At 38.5% G+C, this 21,667-nt stretch overlaps 1 protein-coding gene across 1 annotated transcript; it reads left to right on the plus strand.

The window, feature by feature from the left end:
- The first annotated feature begins 1,359 nt into the window (after positions 1-1,359).
- LOC113039940 (vasorin-like) lies at positions 1,360-21,120 on the plus strand. Its single transcript, XM_026198114.1, has 2 exons — positions 1,360-1,657; positions 17,081-21,120. The coding sequence occupies exon 2, from the start codon at positions 17,114-17,116 to the stop codon at positions 19,172-19,174; it is 2,061 nt and encodes a 686-aa protein (XP_026053899.1). The 5' UTR covers positions 1,360-1,657; positions 17,081-17,113; the 3' UTR covers positions 19,175-21,120.
- Positions 21,121-21,667: the final 547 nt, after the last annotated feature.

A 21,667-nucleotide genomic window follows, 5' to 3' on the forward strand; every position in this document is an offset into this window, starting at 1 on the left:
TTGGAAATGCAATCCATTCCTCCTCTGTCACAACTAACTAAAATCAAAATAACTGGCTAGGCCTATAGGATTTGGATAAGTTGGATGGAGTACGTGAGTGCTGCATACTTGCATGTGAGTGGGTTCATCATGACATGCATGCATAAACTGAGGAAAATGTATAATCACTGTACGCTTCTGCCAAAGGCTAGTTGAAAAGTTCAGCACACTTATTCATTAAGTTACACGAAGCAGAGCTGCTTTAATACATAACAATACACTCATGCTTAGGCTTAAGAGCTGAGTTTCATGTTTGGCCGACATTGTCAAAGTCATCTCATAAATATCCCAGTGGTACAAACAGAGAGCAAAACTGTTGACTCACAGGGCTAAAGCCAAAATCCCCTTTAAGAATTTAATGGACTAAGTCTATAACTCAAAAACCCAAAGTGTACACATCAATTTAGTGCTTAAAAAACTTTCAAGGGGATGAGTGAACTTCATCTCTCGTAAACAACTCGAAACTGCTATGCATTCCAATAGTTACATCTCACATATAATATTACATTCAGCACCATTCGAACTTGAAGTGTTTCTTACATCACTGTTTGTTAAATACAGCATGTTGCATTAAAAAAGGGAAAAAAAAAATGACAAGTTCGAGTCCTGGTTTGGCACTGGTGTCTCAGTGCGGGTGCATATCGGAAGTGGTGACACCATTGATGATTTCCCAAGAATCAAGCTATAAATAACGTTCACACTAATACAACTAAGTGACAGATCCTCCAGCTTAACACGACAAGTAAACCTCCAAGTAAACAAAATGCTACTCAAAAATAATAAAAAATTAAATTAAAAAAACGAACCAGCAAAAGTTCCATGAAGTCTAAACAATTTCCTATGATACTGCTATTATTGTAACTGTTGTAAAAACACTAAAGCGCAAATTACCAAATGTTTACTGTAAAAAAAATCTGCACTAAAGGATCTGTTAATTTAATCGTTGTTCGGTTAATTTCGCGGGTGAAATTTCAACGTGAATTCTGCGCGAGGGCGAAAGATTTCCTCACAGATTTTGCCGCGTTCAACAGAAGCTGCTCCTTCCAGAAAAAAAACGGTAGATAGCCCAATTGATATGCCACATTCATATGTGTTTTGTGAGATAGGCTATTGTGTGAGCTGTGCTTCATACGTTTAGGCTACTTACTGAAAGTAAACAATGACAAGTTGTGCCCGCGAAATAATGTAACAGCACCTTAAACAAACTCCCTACGTAACCTACTGCTTAAGCACATATGCAGGCTACACTACATATTTCTAACATTTTATTTTTGGGCACATACCCCTTGTCACCACAGCCCGGCGACGGAGAGTTGTGTCAAGCCTGAAGAGTGTTGCTCCTCCTTCCTGAAACTCTGGAGGTGTTGCGCTCCGTTCTCAGTAAAAACACCACTGTGTTCATAAAGTTCAGACGTCTGGTTGGACGCAACCTGTACGGAACGGGGAGGCTCCGTTTGTGCGCTGTATGGTGATGTGTGTCAGAGCTTCCCTTCAGGAGAAATGATTCCTGCCTAATGAATGACCGTGCAAGAGTCTTCAGAGTCATTTGTTTTATTACGCTACGTGGTCTCTTGTGGATAAAACAACGCACGCTTGCTTCCCCTTTCGCAATTTAGAGGTAAGCACTGCAACGAATTATTTATAGATGCTCGCCGAGTATGACAGAATGTAAACATAAGAAAATATTACATCTAATAAACCCATATCTTCATGGGTTCTTTAATAGATCTATATGGGTTGCACAAAACATTTCAGTGTGTTACATATCCATATTAATAATATGGAATTAATTTTTAATTTTGAAACTTTTGTTTAGGAAAACAAATGTTGACAATGAATGGCTGTGTTAAAAGTTTCTACCTGGTCTCGTGAGCTTTTAGAGTGGCTTCACTAAAGCACGTCAGTTTTAAAATTATGCGCTTCGTACCAGGTAACCCAAGTCAATATATCATGTTGTGCAAGAACTTCTTGGTCGGTAATAAATCATGGTTGAGAATTAAAGTACGTTCCTCTATCTCATTATCCCTCATTATAAAAACAAGCACAATTAAACATAACAAATGCATGCTAGTTAGAAGCGACAAATCATAATAGTGAGCCAGGAAGTTATAAGAATGTGAATAAAGAAGCTACAACAACACGTTTATGTTAGGTTATATTATATTACATACACTACATTACATATTGATTACATTATGTTATACGTGCAAATATGGTGGTGTGTTTTGGGGCTGACATCCCTATTATGGTTTGCTGGTTTTACCTATGTGCATGTGTGAACAGATTGCAAAAACACCACTTTGTGCTTTTAACCACAAAGTTAGATTAGACGTTAGTCGCGTTCTCCTGAGGAGATAACCACAACAGTTCTGTTCATTATCGGTCGGTACATCTACGAAACAAAGTGCTTTGGATCTACATCACTTTTAGACAGCACAAATAGACTATACACATAAACCGTGTTGGGACGCCATAAGACAGCATTGCGCAAGACCATCAGCAGCATCATAGCAAAGTATCGTAACATCTTTTTTTGTTTGTTATTAATTTCAGTTATGTAAAAGGGTTAAACAGTGCATGGGGTGTAAAGTAGATTATGCTCAGTCATTCTGGCTTTTAAACCCATTATCTGTGTCGCTTCAAAGACACCCCAACAGTTGAGAAGAAAAGTTTTGTGGAGGACTCTATTAAGAAGTACTTTACAGCAAGGGTTGAGTGACATGCTGAGATTTTGGCCATTCATTTTAGTGATTCTGAATAGTTCTGGTAATCCTCCTCAGCTGTATGCCACTTTTCATTGCTCTGTGGTTGGTTAGAAGTCTGAAGGAGATGCTCAAATGGTCATAACCTTTAAATACCCAGTAGATCATCACAACACATGAAGAATTTTTTTTTCCCAAAGAAACTCCCAGTGAACAGTTCTTAAAAGAACCACTTTTCTTAGCATGAAGAAGATCTTTTGTGCAGTGGAGAGATCCCATAGTTAGTAAAGATTCTTCATCAATGCCAATAAAAAAACAGTTTTTTTGAGTGTGCACGCTCTATAAAGAGGACTTTAGCTTTTTAATCTTTAGCATGTCCCTTAAAAAACCATATTTTGCTGCCAGGAACTCAGAAACCAATAGGCTGGTCTAAAGATCTCATATAATGTAACAAACTATTTTAGTCATCAACCATCAGAACCACATAAGCATATCAAAAACTTAATATACTCTTCTGGAAGAGTTAAGAACACTTTTAAGAACCTTTAATTTTTGGCTGCATGCAGATTGCATAAGCACACATTTATACTGCACTCTACTGACTCTTTGAGCAGAAAATCCGAGATATTATTTGCTTGTTTAGTGAGATATTGTTTATGAATGACGTCAAAACAGACCAGGAACCCAGCTGCGAGTTAAATCTGATCCCTCATTAGTAATCTGGGCTGCATTCCTCATGTAATGTGCGATAATGACTGTAGTAAGCATGTTCACACGTTCTTCTCATTTTTGTTTGGTCAGACTTCGAGATCAGCTGGCAGGCTGCCAGTCATCGTTTGGGAGAGGCAAACACGAAGGGGGCACTTAGGCTACGAAGGAGGGATGAGCGTATGAGAAAAGCAAAGACAGATATATAGAAGGAGAGCAAGCAAAAAGCACAGGCAAACATTCCTGACGCGGTGTCTCAGCAATTTAATTAAAGGGACTAGTGGGATGTTATAGTGGGCATTTGGAGGTGAAGGCTTAACCCCCCCTGGCCAGGCTTGGACTAATCCCAAGGGTCAGCTAATAAGTGCTTGGGTCATGCCACCATGACAACTAAATAGGGGAGTATCTCAAAAGGAGCTTCCCAGTCATAGTTAATAACTGCATGATGGATGTTAAGACACAGTGAGCAGGAATAAGTGTGTGCAGATGCTAAGTTAAGAAAGGCCTTAATTAGTCCACGGTAGAATCAAGTGTCTGACATCTGAAGGTTAATTAGCTAGAAACACTTTGATTGTAAAAATTGGGCCTTGAGTGCGACTCTGTCTGTTGTTAAAGGTCAGATGGAAACTCTAGAGACACGCCGCTTCTTGTTTGGATTATACTGATCACTCAAAATCACAAAAATCTGTTGCAGTAGAGACTGCCAAAGCACGAGCCCTCCTACTAAGACTGGGATTTGATTTTCCTTTGGTTTCTTCCTCCTTGAAGTGTCGGGTAAACAAAGAGTTGCAATACAGGAGCATTAAGCACGAAACAATGGGACAACATTCAACCTTAATTGTGTCAGAGAGCCCTTGGATGTTCTTTTTCATTATTATTAGTTCTTTCATTATACATTTAGTTACCGTTTAACACATTTTACTTCAAATTGTAGCGCAAAAATCAGCTTAAAAAGTTCAAAACACAAACTAAGCATCAAAAATAATATATAATGAATATAAAATAAACATTCAGGTCAAGATTGTCCATACTGGAGTGAATATCCATGTCCTCGATGAGTTTGAAGCTTTCTTCAGTAACTAAACTTGGTCTTAACTTAGTTTCTGTAATAACGTTTGGACCAGGAGTGTTGGAAATAACTAACTAAAAGGAGAAACTAAGTGTAGTGATTGTACTAAATTTTCAGGATCTTCACAGGCTGATCATTACAATGTTTTAGTGTTTTTTTAATCGTATCTAATAGGGGTGTAACGATACGCGTATTCGTATTGAACCGTTCGGTACGACGCTTTCGGTTCGGTACGCGGTACGCATTATGTATACCGAACGGTTCGTTGGAGTATTTAATTATATTTGAAAAAAAAAAAAGAGAGAGAGAGAGAAATATAATGATATGCGTTCAACAAGGTAGCCCAATAACCCAAACAACGTAACAGGCAACGCCCCTGACACTCCCGAAGAAGAAAAAAACACCATCTTATATGTTTATGTTAGGCTACTCAGCAGGCGCTCGCTCACTCAGTACGCGCTGAGCTCGTTGCAAAATAGCCAATGCGTTTAACAGACTAGAAATGAGAAGATCCTCCAATAACCAACAGGTCTGGTGTTTGGGTGCACTTTGGATTCCCTTTAAGCTATAATGGTGATGGCAAGAGAGTGGTGGATAAAAAAACAACGGTATGTCGCATCTGCAACATGACAGGGTACACTTATATTTCTGGTCTGTTAAATGCATTCGACATTTTGCAACGAGCCTTCAGCGCGTGCTGAGTGAGCGAGCGCCTTAGGGGCCGTTCACATATCGTGCCTAAAAACGCATGGAAAACGCTAAGCGCGTCTTTCTCCTCCTTTCCAAAGCGCTCGGGCAGAAGCGCTCATGAGGCGTCTGTCTTTGCTAAGCAACAATGACGTGCTCTCTCCATGAGACGCGGAAATTTCAGCGAAGGATAAATGGATTTGCAGCTCTAAAAATCGCTTGCAGTAGCTCTGCTACTAAATTTATTTCAAAATTGCAATCCATATACAACTATGATCAGCTGATCCTTCATCTTGGCTGAGCTCTCAACGTTGTTACGGGAAAGGATGAAGCTGATTGGTTGGTTCTTGTCACATGACCCGCGGTGCGCTTGCGCTTGCGGCATTCTGAAAAGTTGAGATGTTTTTACATTTTGCTGTATCTAAAACGTATCGAACCGAACCGAACCGAACCGTGACATCAGTGTATCGTATCGAACCGAACCGTGAATTTTGTGAACCGTTACACCCCTAGTATCTAATATAGATCTTAAATGTAAGAAAATGTAGTTGAGTTTAATATAAATCCATCTTAAACGTAAGCTTCCCCACCACTGCTGACAAGAGATAAGCAAAGAGTGGTGAAGAAAAGCCCAAGTACTTTATTATCTCATGATGTGGCTTTTAGGATTTATTTTATGTATGTTCTGCCATGGTGTCCACTTGTAAAAACAGACTTTCGATTGTAGCCCTGCTGTGTGTGTGATCATGAGCAGAGTGAAGGCAAGAGCCGATGCCAAGAGAAACAAAGAAAAATAAACACACACATACAGCATAACAGAGGTCAGAACAATGTTAGAAATTAGCATGGACAAGACTGAATGCTATGCTAAAATACTTTCTTAATTTGCAAAGACAGATTTACAAAAGCCATATGTAGATTGAATCCCCTGAGAAGTCCTGAGCCACAGAACATAGCAACACTAGCTCAACCAATAGTGTGAGTTTGGGGCGGAGCTATCTGTTTATTCAACCAATAGAAGAGAAAAGCAGAAACCTGTTTGAAAACAATCATTGTTTTGCCGTTTTTTCTGAGGAGGAAATTACGCAATTTACCTTTAAGGATACTCTGCAAGCAAAACATCTCCCAGGTGCACTGAGAACATCTTCCACTCTTTTTAAAATCTTTTTTTCTCTTTCTGAATGTGAACTGTAACATCTTGTTATTCGCTCGAGGACAGAGTTATGGCCTTTGGCTGCGTCTGTTGGGCGGTGTTCAGGTTTTCACAAGTTAAGAACAGCAAACATCCGTCTGCCGTCCTTCAAACGCAGTTACTCAGGAGAAATGCTGTTTGATCAAAGGGATCTGCTTCTGTGATTACTTTGGCTGCTGCATGATTTATAGTAACGATGCAACAGTGTATTATATTAAAAACATAATAAACATGCACATGACTGGTATAAAAAAAGATGCTAAAAAATATGTACTGCTTTTCTTGCGTTAAATTGATCAAAGGTGACTAACTAAATGTTTTTAAAACATTTCTACTTCAAATAAATGCTTTTCTCTTTTTCTACTTATCAAAGATTCCCGAATAAATGTATCACAGTGACGATGAATTCTAAAGTAATGGGTGCAGGAAATTTAGCTTTGGATCACGGGAATAAATTGCATGTTAAATATAGATTAAAATAGAAAAGAGTCATTTTTAATTGTAAATATATTTTTCACAATATGACTCAAATAAATGCAGCATAACAGACTTTTCCAAAAACCGTATAACCTCAATAACTTTCTTGGATAATTCAATGTCAATTCTATCACAAAATAAGATCTTTAAATCTTCTTTTGTGTCCAATGTTGACCAAACAACATTGGACCACACCGACTTTCATTGTATGAATGAAAAAGCTCATTTCGTGTTTCACAGAAGAAAGACAGTGACATTACGAGTACATGATGACAGAATTATCCTTTTGAGATGTAAGCGACATCTATTATGAACGGCTAATCCCTCAGCATGTTCAAACGACAAAGTCACAAAACTAACTTGAGAATACTGATGGAGTCACACTGAGGTCACTTGTACACTTTAATCGATCAGTGCCACAACTGAATGGTCTCAAAACTAATTCATCAGCAGACTGCCAGGACAGGATCAGATAAGTCTTCAAACACACACACACACACATTGTATTGGACTGTCTTTCATTGCTTTTCAGTGAGCTGCAACAGCATACAAACAGATCAGTGTGCTGGAGAGTGACGAAGAACTTCCCTGTAGTATTAAGTTACTTTAGCCACACTTACTCCATGTCTACACATCACAAGCAACAGCTACATCATTCAGAGGAGGTAAATGTTCTCCCAGGGAGCCCCAATGTCACCATGCATGGTACAAACAGGTCGAGACAGGCAGAGAAATTGATTTGGTCTTGTTCCAACATACCTCATCATCACTGGAGTTGAACTGAGTCTGGTATCACATTCGTTTATTTGTTTTAATGGGCTGTCGGGTGTAAATAGATCTGCTATGTAATTCAGCACTGAGGTGTTGAGCTCTAAACAGTGCCTCTGTGTTGACTTTGTAGTATTTCGGTATTTGGTTTGGTTTGCCGCTTTGTTTTAAAGGCATTTGAGTTCTGTGTAAAGAGCATCTTTTTAATTAATTCAGGGCAAGCGAGAACATCTGACCCTTTCAACAAAGGAGATCATATGCACAGTATCACAAATGCGATTATTTGATTACATATCAGATTTGAGATCTGTCTTTAGAGTATTTAGAGCCCCTGACACAGAAAACGCTCAAGCTGACACAGCTGGTCAGAAGACAGGACACCCCCTGTGGAGCGAGAAGGGGGCGGTGGGGCGATTTGTTCCAGCACGTCCCAGCCGTGAGTTCTTTCCCTTTTGAACTCTGTTCAATTAAATTTCTTTCAACTACAGGCACACTAAATTCATATTCAAATTCACATTATAGATTACAGCTCACCTAAAAAATGCTGAAAATGTATCCAAGATGAAGAAGAGTTTGTTTCTTCATTAGAACGGTTGTGGAGAAATTTAGTATTACATTACTTGTAATGAACCCCTATTGTCCTCTCATATTAAAATGCATCAACTGATTTCTTTGTAAACAGTGCTTGATCTGTGCTTACTTCTCTCCTGATTCAGACAGACTGATGGTTTCAGTAGATACTGTACATCAATGTTATGGATAGAGGACTGTGTTTTTGCTGGGAGCAACAGTTTAAAGTTAAAAACATCTTAATGATGAATTAATTTTTTTACAAACATGGAGCTTTTTATGCTCAAAAAGATATTAATTTATGGATTACTTGTGGATTATTGTGCTGTTTTTATCAGCTGTTTGGACTCCCATTCTGACGGCACCTATTCAATGCCTTGGATCCCAGCTTCAGGTTCACATTTAACTCATATTCAAATTAATTCCTTGTACATAACTAGCTTGACATTCCATGCAATATATATATATATATATATGAGATATGCTTTTGTTCAAGGAAAATATTTAATTTCCTTTTTTACAATATTTTTTCAGTTAATTCGGGCTAATTCACTTCTCGTTCACATTCATCAGTTTCGCATTCAAATTCAAATGAATGTTTTCCATGCAATCATTTTTATGGTTAACTCTGATTTCATTGTTTTTCTCGTTATCTAGCTCAGTTCAATTAATGTTCAACTTTAGGTTCACATTCAATTCATCTTCAAATTTAAACTTATTTGGTATAGCCTAAAAACAGATCCTTTCCATGGAATAGTTGGTTTGCTTTTGGTTTAGTTTATAGTTTCTTTCTCTGGCATGGATGCTTTCCACACCTGTGCAGTACGAGTAAACATCTGCTGGACTCTTGGACTGCAGATCAATTTTAAACATAATTTAACTCTAAAGGCTTTGACTGGTGACTGACACTAGCGCCTGAAATCTGTGCACTTGCATATGAGTCATGGCATTAAGATCTATGGCGTCATGCCAGCAGTGTTTTGACACCTATTATGTGTTATGTACGTAGTACACGGAATAACAATAAAGGATGTGTTAACTTGAATAACTTGCTGCTGAATGTGTTTAGCAGGTGTACAAGTGTCACCTCAGTCAAATAAATATTCTTGTATGGTGTGTGTTTGTTTTGAGAGACGTCGAGGTGAAGCTGTTATGTTTAATTCTATTACACATAGATTTAGTCTGACAGTAAGCCAGAAGAACAGCTTAAAAACTACACAGAACCTGTCCTGAACCCCCCCCCCCCACACACACACACACAGAAAGAGAGCAAGAGAGAAAGAGACATGTATAGACAAGTACAAACAGCTCTCGCTCACTCTTCATTTGTCACAACACAATTCAAGTGCAGTTTGCCCTTTGTAAACAAATCAATGATTGATTGCACATTTTATTGGTACAGTTTTATATATATATATATATATACATAATTTTGATGAAAAAAAAATTATTATGTTAATGAAGAATTTGAATGCGTATTAGGAAGAGTGTTTAAAGGGGGGGTGAAATGCTATTTCATGCACACTGAGTTTTTTACACTGTTAAAGAGTTGGATTCCCATGCTAAACATGGACAAAGTTTCAAAAATTAAGTTGTACGTTTGAAGGAGTATTTTTGGAACAAAAATACTCCTTCAAACGTACAACTTAATTTTTGAACTTTGTCCGGTTTGTCACAACGAAAAAGGGTCACGATCGTGTGTTGGAACCGCAGGCGGTGAGTAAAACTGCTTCAAATATCTCTGTGTTGTTAACTTAGCTATCGGCGCGTAAGCACATCAAGTAAACCTCTTGTACACCTTTAAAGAAAAAAAAAGATGACATAAAGTGGAACTTAGTCATTTTCCAAAACCGCTAAGTGTATGAGAGGCCAGCGAGTAGTGCTGTGCAGGTAAACCTCCCCGATCTCAAGAGACGCACTAGCAACAGACGCTAGTGGTTGTAGCCATTTAGCCTCCTTGTTAGAGGAGACCCGGGTTCAAGCCCCGCTCGGAGCGAGTGCGAGGAGCATCAGACGCTGTTGTAGTCGTTGCTGCTGCTGCTCTCGTTCAGTTTCAGAATCTGGATCTGATTCTGGATCATAAATATACAGCTGAATCTGACTGTTAGCCATGGTTTGTTTTGGATGATGTTTTTTTTTTTCCTCAGGGTAATGTCACAGTTTCCAAACGCTCTCAATGCAAAAGCCTACTCGCGCTCGTGATTCTTTAGCTCCGCCCACACGTCACGCCTCCAGCTGCTCGTGTTTTTCCGAAAAAAATCGGCACAGACTATTTTTCTCTTATAAATATAATAAAACTAAAGACTTTTTGGAGTTTTGAAGGATGCAGTACTACTCTATAGGTACTCAAGATTAACAGGATATTGAGTGAAAATGAGCATTTAACCCCCCCTTTAATATTTGAAGCCTATTTTCCATGCTATTTTGCATGTAGTTATAATAAATAGGCTTTCAAGCTTTAAAAGAGATATATAGCATCATAAAAAGGTGCTTTGTTCTATTAATAAAATAAAAAAAAACATAATTTAACTACTCCATAGCAAACTACTTCTTTGCCCAATGGAGTATAGAAATAAACTCTTAACAAGTATTAACATCTGTACGCAAATGTGTTTCTGACCTACATTGACCTTGTTTTTAGGGTTGAGTATGAAAACAACCTGTTCATTTTTGTAGTGCGTATTCATAAAGAGAGAGGCACACAGCAAATCTGAATCATGCACACACAATGCCAAGCGTCAGATTATGCCACCTAACAGCATGCTAGTCATAGCAGCGACATATTACAGGCAACCAAGTAGCTAACGCGCTGACCTTTCGAATGCAGCCCTTCAGAAAGAAATGTGCAACACAAAAGGATGCTTAGAACACCAAATGACATCTTTCATAAACACACCCATCTGAAAATGCTTCGCGTGCCAGACATGCTACAGTTTCCAAGCACAGTTTTTACCACAGTAGGTAGGTAGGTGGATATCGATACTATAGATAGATAGATAGATAGATAGATAGATAGATAGATAGATAGATAGATCTACCAGTGCCTTTGTAACAGTATATGACAGGCTGGCGTGTGTCAGCGGCATGTGTAAGTTGGTCTTCTTTGGTCTTTTGTCTTGTTAAGTTTCTCACGTTTCTCACAGAAATGCGGTGTCTCCGCCGATGTGCATGGCTAGCAGGTGTGCACATGCACATGGAGTAGATTGTAACTTGAACTGCCTACAGGCCCTGGGCAAAGTTGGGGGAGGACGGTCTACCTTTATTGCATTTAGTCTGGTTTAAGCAACTCTCCGCCTTTTTAGCGTCTTTTGTGTGTATTTGAGAGAGTGTTTGTCTGGAGGGCTTGGAGTGTGTGTGTGTGTGTTAATGTTTTGGGTGAAACTACTTGTTAAGTGGAACTAATTATGGTTGTTTCATAAGATTCGAAGAAATCGGAAACTAAAATTTGAGGTCTTGACATTGTAACATTAATAAATTACATTTGCACCTTTAAATTGATGCTACGCAAATAGAGGGGAAAAAAGGTAGGAAAATGTAAACACTCATAATGCACTGGGCTCAATACTGTAGTAAATGTGTAGTAAACATGTTTTTTGGCATATTGATTACTATTTTTTGCCATATTATTAGGTGATTATTAGTGAGACAGAGAGAGGGGGCACAGGATCAGGAAAGGACGACGAGCAGCATTTAAGTGTCCTGAGCATAAAGTAAGCTTTGTCAGAACCATAGGCTTGTAGGCAGCAGATCAAACATGAAGGCACAACTGCACTTGCACAGACAGCATGAGATTGAGTCCCAGCTAAAGGTACTTTCCTACCTCTGATCTCTTCTCACCTCTCCCACTGTTTCCTGTCTTTCTTCCTGCTGTCCTGTCTATTAAAGGTGAAAAAGATTTTATAATAGTGTCTTATATATATATTGTATTGATTTTTTATTAATTATATATTTGTAATATAAAATAAAGTAAATATTACAATAGTCATATTACTATGACTCCACATCTTAAACGACTTTCCTGCTTTGCTGAGGTCATCAAGGCCGTGCATGTTATGCGGTAATATAAAAGAGCCAAAATGCTTATGGTACTACTATATATTGCCACTTTTCATGATCCAATCAATTCCCAATGGTTTAAATCCATCAAAAAAAGATGGGTTGTAAATGCATAAAAAATGTTGACATACAGTAAGCTAGCGCTATAACATTAATGTAGATAGCAGAGCTCAGATTATTTGGTTTCGGATTTGTAGTCTCTGTTTGCTTTGCATTTAGTCTCATTGATGTCTACGGGAGAAAGAGTTAAGATACTAAAACAATCTTATTTGTGATTTTAGTGCTAGTCGAGGACAGCAAAGACTTGGCTCTGGCTCCGCTTTAGAAGCTTCTGTTGTGGTTGAAGTGAAGCATGAGGAAAATCACAGTTGCCCTGATGAATCTGTTTTATATTTTAAATCAGCCACATGTTCTTGAGCTTGATTCAAGCATGCGTAAACACAAACAGCTGCTTACAAGCATGCGCACACTCACACAGAATCAACATTTAACTGCACAAGTCTGTTTCTCCTTTGGCTTCCCTCCCTTAAATCCTCCCCCTACCCTAATCACAAAACAGTTACTTAATGGGAGTGCGCTGTCACCCGGAGAGACTGTCCCAATGCATTCTGGGTAACACAATGCAGCTGTGCTAAGGAGCTGCTGACGGAAATGTATATTTATCTGTGCGGCAATATGTGTGTGTGTGTGGCTGACTAATCTCAGGAAAGTAGCATTACAAGTATGTTATTTATAGAAATACAAATTCACACCTCTATCCACTAGTACACGAGTGAGTGAAACTTTTGTGTGTGTGTGTCCCACATTTTAACAACAGGTCAATTGCCAAGCTGCTATTTAGAAAAAAAATAATTACTCTACTACTTGGATTACTAAAAATAAGTTGTAACATTATGCAGTTAGCTACACTACTATCAAAAATATTTAGCTATACTACAAGCTACTAATAAATTTGTAACTAAATATAGTAAGCAACACTGCAAGCTGCTAACTAGCAGTTAGCTAAACTACAAGCTACTGTTTAGCTAAAGGCTACAACAAGCTAATTGCAAAATATTTGTGTTAATTTGTTGTGATATAGATGTCTAGCAATCATAAATACTTAGCTATATCGCAATCTACCAGCATTAAGTAGCTAACTGCATTAAGCTAACTACTAAAGGGGATATTTTATTCAATATCTCTGAAATCAAATAACAGGTTATATCATATACAGATATACATAGAGTATTTAACTATAACTGGACTAGGCTAACTAACAACTAACTACCCCTATGATTTTGGTTAAAAATATTCATTAACAGCAGTATTTAACTTGATACTTAATTTAGATAAAAAGCTGAACAGGGCCACCTGGACAAAGTTTAAACTGAATCAGACAATTATAAATTTAATATATTTCATTAAAATGAATCAGTTACCAGTGTTGAAGTAAGTCCATATCTTTTGTTTGAAAAAGTAAACAACTTAACTTATTATATAATGTTAAGTTAGTCATTTTTAGTTTAGTTCAATCCCCCAAAAACTGTTCTGCTGTTTGTGGACTCTTCAGGATGATCAAATTCACAAAATACACAAATACTTTCTTAGCCTCTTTGCAGGATTTAGGTTAAGCTTTCGGTTTCGGCTATATTTATTTAGAACTCCGCCATTTAAAATCAGTTTTTAAAAGGAAGGATAAAGGATGAAAAGGAAAGAGTGAAAAACAAAACCCGCACAAATACTCTGTAAACAGGGTCATTCGAGGTAACTCATTTTGTCTTTCCAGTTGCTAAATCATGTTTTATCCCCTTTCCCTGTCCTCTCTTTCATCACTCACTAATTAAAAAACATTCTTGTCAGAAGTAATGAGAAGTCTAATAAGAATAAGTATACAAACAGATGTTTTATTATTATTATTATTATTATTTCTCATTCAGCTAGGCATTCATTCATCATTCATGGCTTATAAATAAAACAATGCTGAGCCAAACCCAGAGGGAGTGTGTGTGTGTCTGTGTGTAGGAGTGATACCTGTGTGGTGATTTTTGGGTGTGTGTAAGCATGCTGGTGTTCAAATGTTTGACGAGAGGCTAAAAGGGTGCCGTAAATCATCAGACTTACTTAAAAGGATAGTTCGTGCAATAATTCAAATTAACCCCTAATTTACTCACCCTTAAGCCATCCTTGGTGTATATGACTTTTTTTTTTTCAGACGAATACAATTGGAGTCATATTAAAAAAATGCCCTGGCTCTTCCAAGCATTATATAATGGCAGTGAATGGGGTTTAAGATTTTGAAGTCAAATATAAGTGCATAAAAAAGTGTGTGTTTTTTTTTTAAGAAGAATATTAAGATTTAAAATATATATATACTTTCTTTTGTGACTATAATAGTAGCATTCTACATTCTAGTAGCAAATTACATTTTCATTTTTGGGGGTGAACTGTCTCCAACAATTCCTTTAGAAACAGCATTCTGTAGCATTCTGCATTTTTTATTAAATCAGTGACTAAGATTAAGATCACTCTGATGTGACCTACAAAGAAAACAGAAGTCTTGATGACATTCAGCTCTCCTTCACCTGTGACCTCCTTCTTCACCTCATGCCATCCCGTCAAACCTGTTTTCATGCAATCAGTTCTGACAGAAGATTGCCAAACCAGTACATGAACCCTGAAACAAATAAAGAATGAGTGAGAGAGAGAGATGTCAAACCCTTAGGAGGCCCCATGCCTTCCTGTGATGAAGATGGATTTTTAGGGTTATTGCAAAATTCCTGCCGTGCCGGTGGGATTGTGCATATGCCGGAGAAGAAAGGGAGAATGGAAGGAGGGCGAGAGAAGACAGGAGAGAAAAGATTGGGAGGTAGCGACTCCCTTTTATGAAAGCTCCAGATTCTGTTCAAAAGTCAAGCAACCTGCAGAGATTCCAAACACATTATATAGCAAGAAGGAAGATGGAATGGAAAGCCAAAACATACAAAAGACGTTTAAAACTGCAGCTGAAAGTACAGTGCCTAAAGTATCAAAGACAAAATATATATCAAATAAGCTGGAGAGGGAAACCAAATGATGAATTACATGACTAAGATGAAACAGTAGAATAATTACAGTTTCAATAATTGGACCAAACTGAATGTCAGTTCATCTAAACAAATGGCAAACTCACACATTCATTCTCCTTACCATCCCTGCAGGAAAGTCGAGCTTAACATGTTTACATTTGGAACATGGTACCAGCTGGCAATTAGCTGGTAGAACTAAACTAGCTGGTCAAGCTGATTTTTGGAAAGTGATGCCTGGTCGACCAGCCAATGTCTAGCTTGGACCAGCTAATAAGTAGATATATTCCAAAACAAAGGAACATAACACAGTCAAACAGGCTTTTCCTATCAGATCAGATTAAAAATAAAACCGAGTTAGAAACTATAATCACATGTTTTCCTAATAACCGAGCCATTGTCCTTCAACAGGAGGAGGTAACGAAGGGGCAGAGAAAAAAGATAAATGGTTGATGTGAGAAAAAGAGGTTCACAAAAGAAAACTCGGACAGAAAACAAGGATGAAAGATTGAGTGTACCTGCCAAACGAATGGTTGTTCATCTCCCTCAATAGACTGGCCTTTTAGCAGCCAGGACTCTTGTTGGAACACTAAATTATTCTTTGTACTCACAAACATACACATTGTTATATCAGCGGTGCAGAAGATAGCAAAGGCTTGGCCTAGGCCTTTGTTCACTAGAAAATCAAAGAGACTGTTGAACAAAAACCATAAAGGAACACACACAAAATAACACAAGGACTTTCATTGAAAATGAAGGGGCACCACTTAAGCTAGCAATTATTTATTTTTTGCACGTTTAGAAAGCTACTTATGTTTAGACAATGTAAGTTTAGTCATTGAAGTATCTCCAGGTTTGTGTGTGCTGGGCTTTGAAACGCTGGGTGGGCTGCACTAAGGACATATTTTGGGATGAGGTCTAAACTCTCTGAGATGAACTCATTAAGCAAACAGTGGAAAGAGTGAAACTGAGTGCAAGGCAGGTCAACAGAAATTCGGTCTGCTGAGCCACGGACCACATACATTGTTGGATGGTCTTAGAAAATGGTGAAGGAAAATAATGACAAAAAGTTTTTTAGCCACACAGTGAAACAACCTTCAATTATAGTGCAGAGATTCATTTTTTCATCTTAACTAAGGAGGGATCAGTAAAATATCAAAGACTCTAAAAACACTTACAAACTTTCTGCCACAGTATAAATATGTTACATTTGGCATAAAAATGCTGGCCATCACAAATGGAGGACTGCCCTTCAAGATAGGATGGTTTTTGTTTTCTCTGTGTAAGGATGAAGTTTCAAAGCCTCGACAAAAGCTTCATGTGTGCCATTTTCTGTTTGTAAGGAATTGTTCAAAAATGGTTTTGGTTCAGGACCCAGATTTTACATTTTGCATGGTTCAAAAACAATACCAAAATGGTTTAGCAAGGAGAACCATCTTAATATCAAACACTGAAATGTTTATTATTAATATTACCATGATCTGCATAGGACAGGGGTTTGCAGCCTTGCTCCTGGAGGGCCTCAATCTGCTCCATTACTGAAAGCTTATAGTAGATGCCCTGAAAGCAAAACCTTGATTTGCTATTTCATGTGTGTTTAATTAGGGCTGAAGTTAAACTCTGCAGGACTGGACAGGACAGTAGTCTTCCAGGAGTAGGACTGGACAAACATGTCAAAGGCCTAATAATGTGCAAAATCATATATACAATACAAGACAATCTATAAAGTTTTAACATTGGGCATCTGTTTTTTTTTTCTCTGTTGCAGGATTAAGTCACAAAGGCTAGGCAGTGATCAACCATGCGGCCATTATCTCCACTGTCTCATCTCATTTTGTTTCACTTACTGTGTGGATCTCTGAGCAGCAGATGTCCTCAAGAGTGCATGTGCAACTCCAATGGTTTCAACTTCTGTGTCCAGCGGAACTTGAGCAACATGCCTCGTGGCCTGCCCTCGTCCACAAAGAACCTCTACATCTTTCAGAACAACATCAATACTTTGCAGCAGCAGGACTTTACAGAGCTTGGCGAGCTTAGAATGCTTGACTTGAGTCAGAATGCCCTCAGTGAAATCCCTGATGCTGTGTTCAGTCCACTCTCCTCTCTACACAACCTGGATCTCTCTTCAAACCAAATCACCCACATTTCCAAAGACAGCTTTGCTGGACTGGTCAACCTGGAAAGGCTCTATCTCTACAGTAACCACATTCAGAGCATTCACCCAGCTGCATTTGAGGGACTAGAGAACCTACTGGAACTGAAGCTACAGGGGAATCAGATTAGTGTATTGCCAGCTTTGCAACTGCCCAAGCTGCTCCACTTGGACCTTAGTTATAATAGTATCCCACCTATTGGACCTAAAGATTTACAGACACCACATCTTGAGTCTCTTAAAATAGCTGGACTGCGTCTGACCAGTCTGAATGAGGAGCTGCTAAGCAGCCTGATGAACCTACATGTTCTGGATGTTTCCCAGAACCTGCTTGTAGAGATTCAACCTACACTGAAGGCAATGGGGGGCCTACGAACCCTCAATTTAACTGGGAATCCCTTGAGATCAATAAAACCAGAAGACTTCCAAAATTTGGTTAATTTGCTAGAGCTTGACTTGAGCAACCTTAATTTGCAAGGCTTCCCCGAGGGCTTCTTCAACCTTTTCCCCAAACTTGAGAAGCTCACTGCAGCAGAAAACCCATTTAACTGCCTCTGCCCCCTGGCCTGGTTTCCAGCATGGGTAAAGGATGCTCAAATAGAACTGCTGAGAATGGAGGAGACTCGTTGCCACTTTCCACCAATAAACTCAGGAAAGTTTTTGGCAAGGTTGGAGCATAAAGATTTTGGCTGTCCCACTACGACCATTGAGTTGACAAGTGCAGGGACAAGCAGTACTACAAGCAAGCCCACAAACTCCACCACACCATCAGGCACCACGCACGTCATTCCCCCGGCGCCACCAAGTGAGATGCCCTCGGCAGACACAGACAGCTTCCCTCTTTCCCAGACCACTGCCTTCTCCAGAGAAATCATAGAAGGTTCTGAAGAAGAGGACATTATATGCCCCTCCAATATTTGTCTAAATGGGGGAACGTGTATATTTGACTCAAATGGGGTGGTTGTTTGCCTGTGTCCACCTCCAATGTCAGGACCCTACTGTGAGATTCAAAATCCAAGCTTCTTCCCTCCACCTTCACCTAGAGTTTCTATCGAGACCATTGCTACAGTCCAGCCCAGCACAATCAGCTCCCTTCATATAACCAGCACTTCCATTTCATTAGACCTTCACCGTTACATCCACACACGACCACACATCCGAGGAATCCGTCTGACATACCGAAACTTGTCAGGCCCCGACCGACGGCCACTACAGCTGAATGTACCACCAACTTACCCTGAATACACACTTAGAGGGCTACAGCCAAATAGCACCTATTCTGTATGTGCTAGTCCTCTGGGAGAGCCTGTCCATGTCTCGGTTAGTGCCTGCATGGAGGCTCGCACAACAGGAATTCCACACTCCTCCCCCGTGCCAAGTTTTAACAGGACTGAACAGTCTTCCTCTCTCACACCCATCGTGGCAGCTGTGGCAGTGGTGATGGTAGTGGCCATCGTAGCTACTGTGGTGGTTATCCGGCGCAGAAGGAGATTGAAGGCTCCAGTAGATACGGACTTACATGAGACATCTCCTCTGGAGCTAGAGGGAGTAAAAACCAGTCCAGAGAATGGTCTGACACATCCGAAACCAAACGACATTACCCCTTGCCCATCTTTAGTGCAAAATACCTTGGAATACGAGACACCTTTAATACAAGGAAAGTGTCCAGCTAACAATAATGTAGCTTGTACAAAACCTTTGTATGTGTAAAAACCATATTGCGCTATTCATACCTCCAGCCCACAGAGGGCAATGTGCTCCATGACTCCTGCAGGCGGGTGCGATGCAGACACTAGATAAACTCTGGTGGGTTGGTGAAAATTTTAACGCATCCTAGCCAAACACTTTGACTGCCAGTATTTAAACCAGGTGCATTTGCCATCAACATTTTTCACAGATGCCTTAAAGTGCTTTTTATAACCATAAGTATCAGACTCTTATCAAGAATTTCTCTCTGAGAAGTGGTCAGACATTAATGAACACCGTGTTGATAGGCTGGAAAACAGGTTTCTTTAAAGGTAGCTCATTAATTGTGTAGCTGGATCTGGAAGTGGTAGACAGGAGTCAAACGGAGACTGGACGCCTGGACTTTTTTTTTGTCCAGAAACAAATTGCACTGATCAGAGACATTGGGACTGTGCCTAAGAGGTGCCTAGAGAAGCTGAAAGTGATCAGCCTCTTAAAAGATGCTTCAAACAGGTTTTAAACATCCCTCTGTTCCTCTACCCCATCTATCCTGCACAGGAGATTATTTGCTGTGAGATTAAGAAAAAACAAACAAAAAACATGAAGAGACTTTTCTTAAGCTGTCTAGTTTACGCCGTTATGTTAAATCTATGTCATTATGTTTTTTGTATTTTTAAAGGAACAGTTCACCAAAAATAAATTCTGGTATTGACACCATCATGTCTTTCCAAAACTAAATGATTGTCTTTCATGGATTAAAAAAACAACTAAATGTGGTAGAAAGAAAAACACATGAGTTTGGATTGAGTTTATGAGGGTAAAAGAAACCAAAAATTTAATTTTTGGGTGAACTTTTTCTTTAAGTGCCATTTCTGTGTCCATTCTTGTGTTTAGTTGTTGTGTTTGTTTTGACTTGTAAACATGAGATTGTAGCAAACATTCTTTCTTCTCTCACTTGAGTGCAACAAGTTAAAATGCCTTTACTTCTAAATGAAAACGAACTCACTTTACACGAGCGAAGTCTTCATCCTGCATCTGACAAAGACACACTTTGCAAGACTATAAACACCCGGAGTCATTTTTGACCTCAAACAGATTCCACTCATTAACAAACACACTAGTACTATATAAGGATATGGATAACAAATACTTTTAACAAAGCTGTTTTTTTTTTTTTTTTTTTTCGTACCCGCTTTCTAAAAATGTCCTGTACTCATGCTTCACAGGCCCCAAACACAAACTAGGGAAAGTCTTAAAAGCCAGGTTTTTTTTAATTCGTTGCCAAGCTGAATGCAGATGGCTTTGCTCATTTGTTTCAACCAGACTATGAAAATTAACAAAAGCATACTATGGTACAGTGATGGTATCAGGTGCTAATACCATGGTACTTTCATATATACCAGAGTACTGAATGATTTAAAAATACTATGCCAAAAAACGTGTTTACTTCAGAAAAGAATATAACAAGACCCAATGAGACTGATAGTTTTTCTCTGTGAAAGTGCGAATGTGTTTAAGCCAAAAGTGTCAATGTGGAATTGCAAGTTTATGAGCATTATCAGTGCAGTAAAGTTGTGTTAAGAGAAATGGAGCCAGTAATCTAATCCAAAGTGAGGAAAGGTCAACTGTCAAATTCTCCCTACTCTCAGCAGCCCCTTTTTTAGCCCTGCACCACATATTTTTGACCGTATACAGTATGTGCGTTGAAGATGTCAGCGTCTAGCACATCGAAACGTTTGAACTGGAAAGAGCAACTGCTTTACACAGCATGAGGGGCTTTTAAATATTTGAAACATTTTCAAAACCGCTTTCAAGTCCCATGCTTGCTTTGGGATGCTTGTTGTTTCTCTCTTTTGTTGTGCACATAGCCAAGTCTCCTTTTCTCTTTTTTTGGATGTAAAATGTGTAGTCTTTGGAAGAAAAATGTGACATCTGTTGAGAAAATAAAATGGAAAACCACTCTTCTGTGACTGTTATTCCCTACCAAAATGTTATGCTTGTACTCTGTAATTAAAACAGCATGTCCACAGAGATTGAATTTAATCAAATTTTTATGATCTGTTCTGGATTTTGAGGTTTAATCCTATATTTTGGGACTTTAGTTTAAATCAGCACCAACAATTTAAGTTCCTTTCAGGATTTATCTAAATATTTTTTTGCGTAATTCATCTTCAACATTCAATATTTTCTAATATAGTGTTGTATGTTTCTTCATTAAATGGCACTTTAGAATAAATTATTTTGAGTCTACATTTACAAATATTACAAATATCAACAATCAAACAAACACAAATAGCAATCAATATATTCATATTAATTAATCATCAACAATATAATTAATTAATTGAATTTAATACAATTAAAATATTTAAAAATAAACATAATATTTACAAATACTGTAAAAATGTGAGGTTTAATTAGTTCATGATAGATTTGTTAACTAATCTTAATAAATTGAACTTCATAGCAAACAAATTTCAGCTCAACATGATTTTTAATGTCTTTTCTAGTGCTGTC

The sequence above is a fragment of the Carassius auratus genome, chromosome 22 (assembly GCF_003368295.1).
Source record: "Carassius auratus strain Wakin chromosome 22, ASM336829v1, whole genome shotgun sequence".
Classification (NCBI taxonomy): domain Eukaryota; kingdom Metazoa; phylum Chordata; class Actinopteri; order Cypriniformes; family Cyprinidae; genus Carassius; species Carassius auratus.

Bases quoted from the DNA above. Each gene is read 5' to 3' on its own strand.
- LOC113039940 (XM_026198114.1), top strand. From the start codon at position 17,114: ATGCGGCCATTATCTCCACTGTCTCATCTCATTTTGTTTCACTTACTG.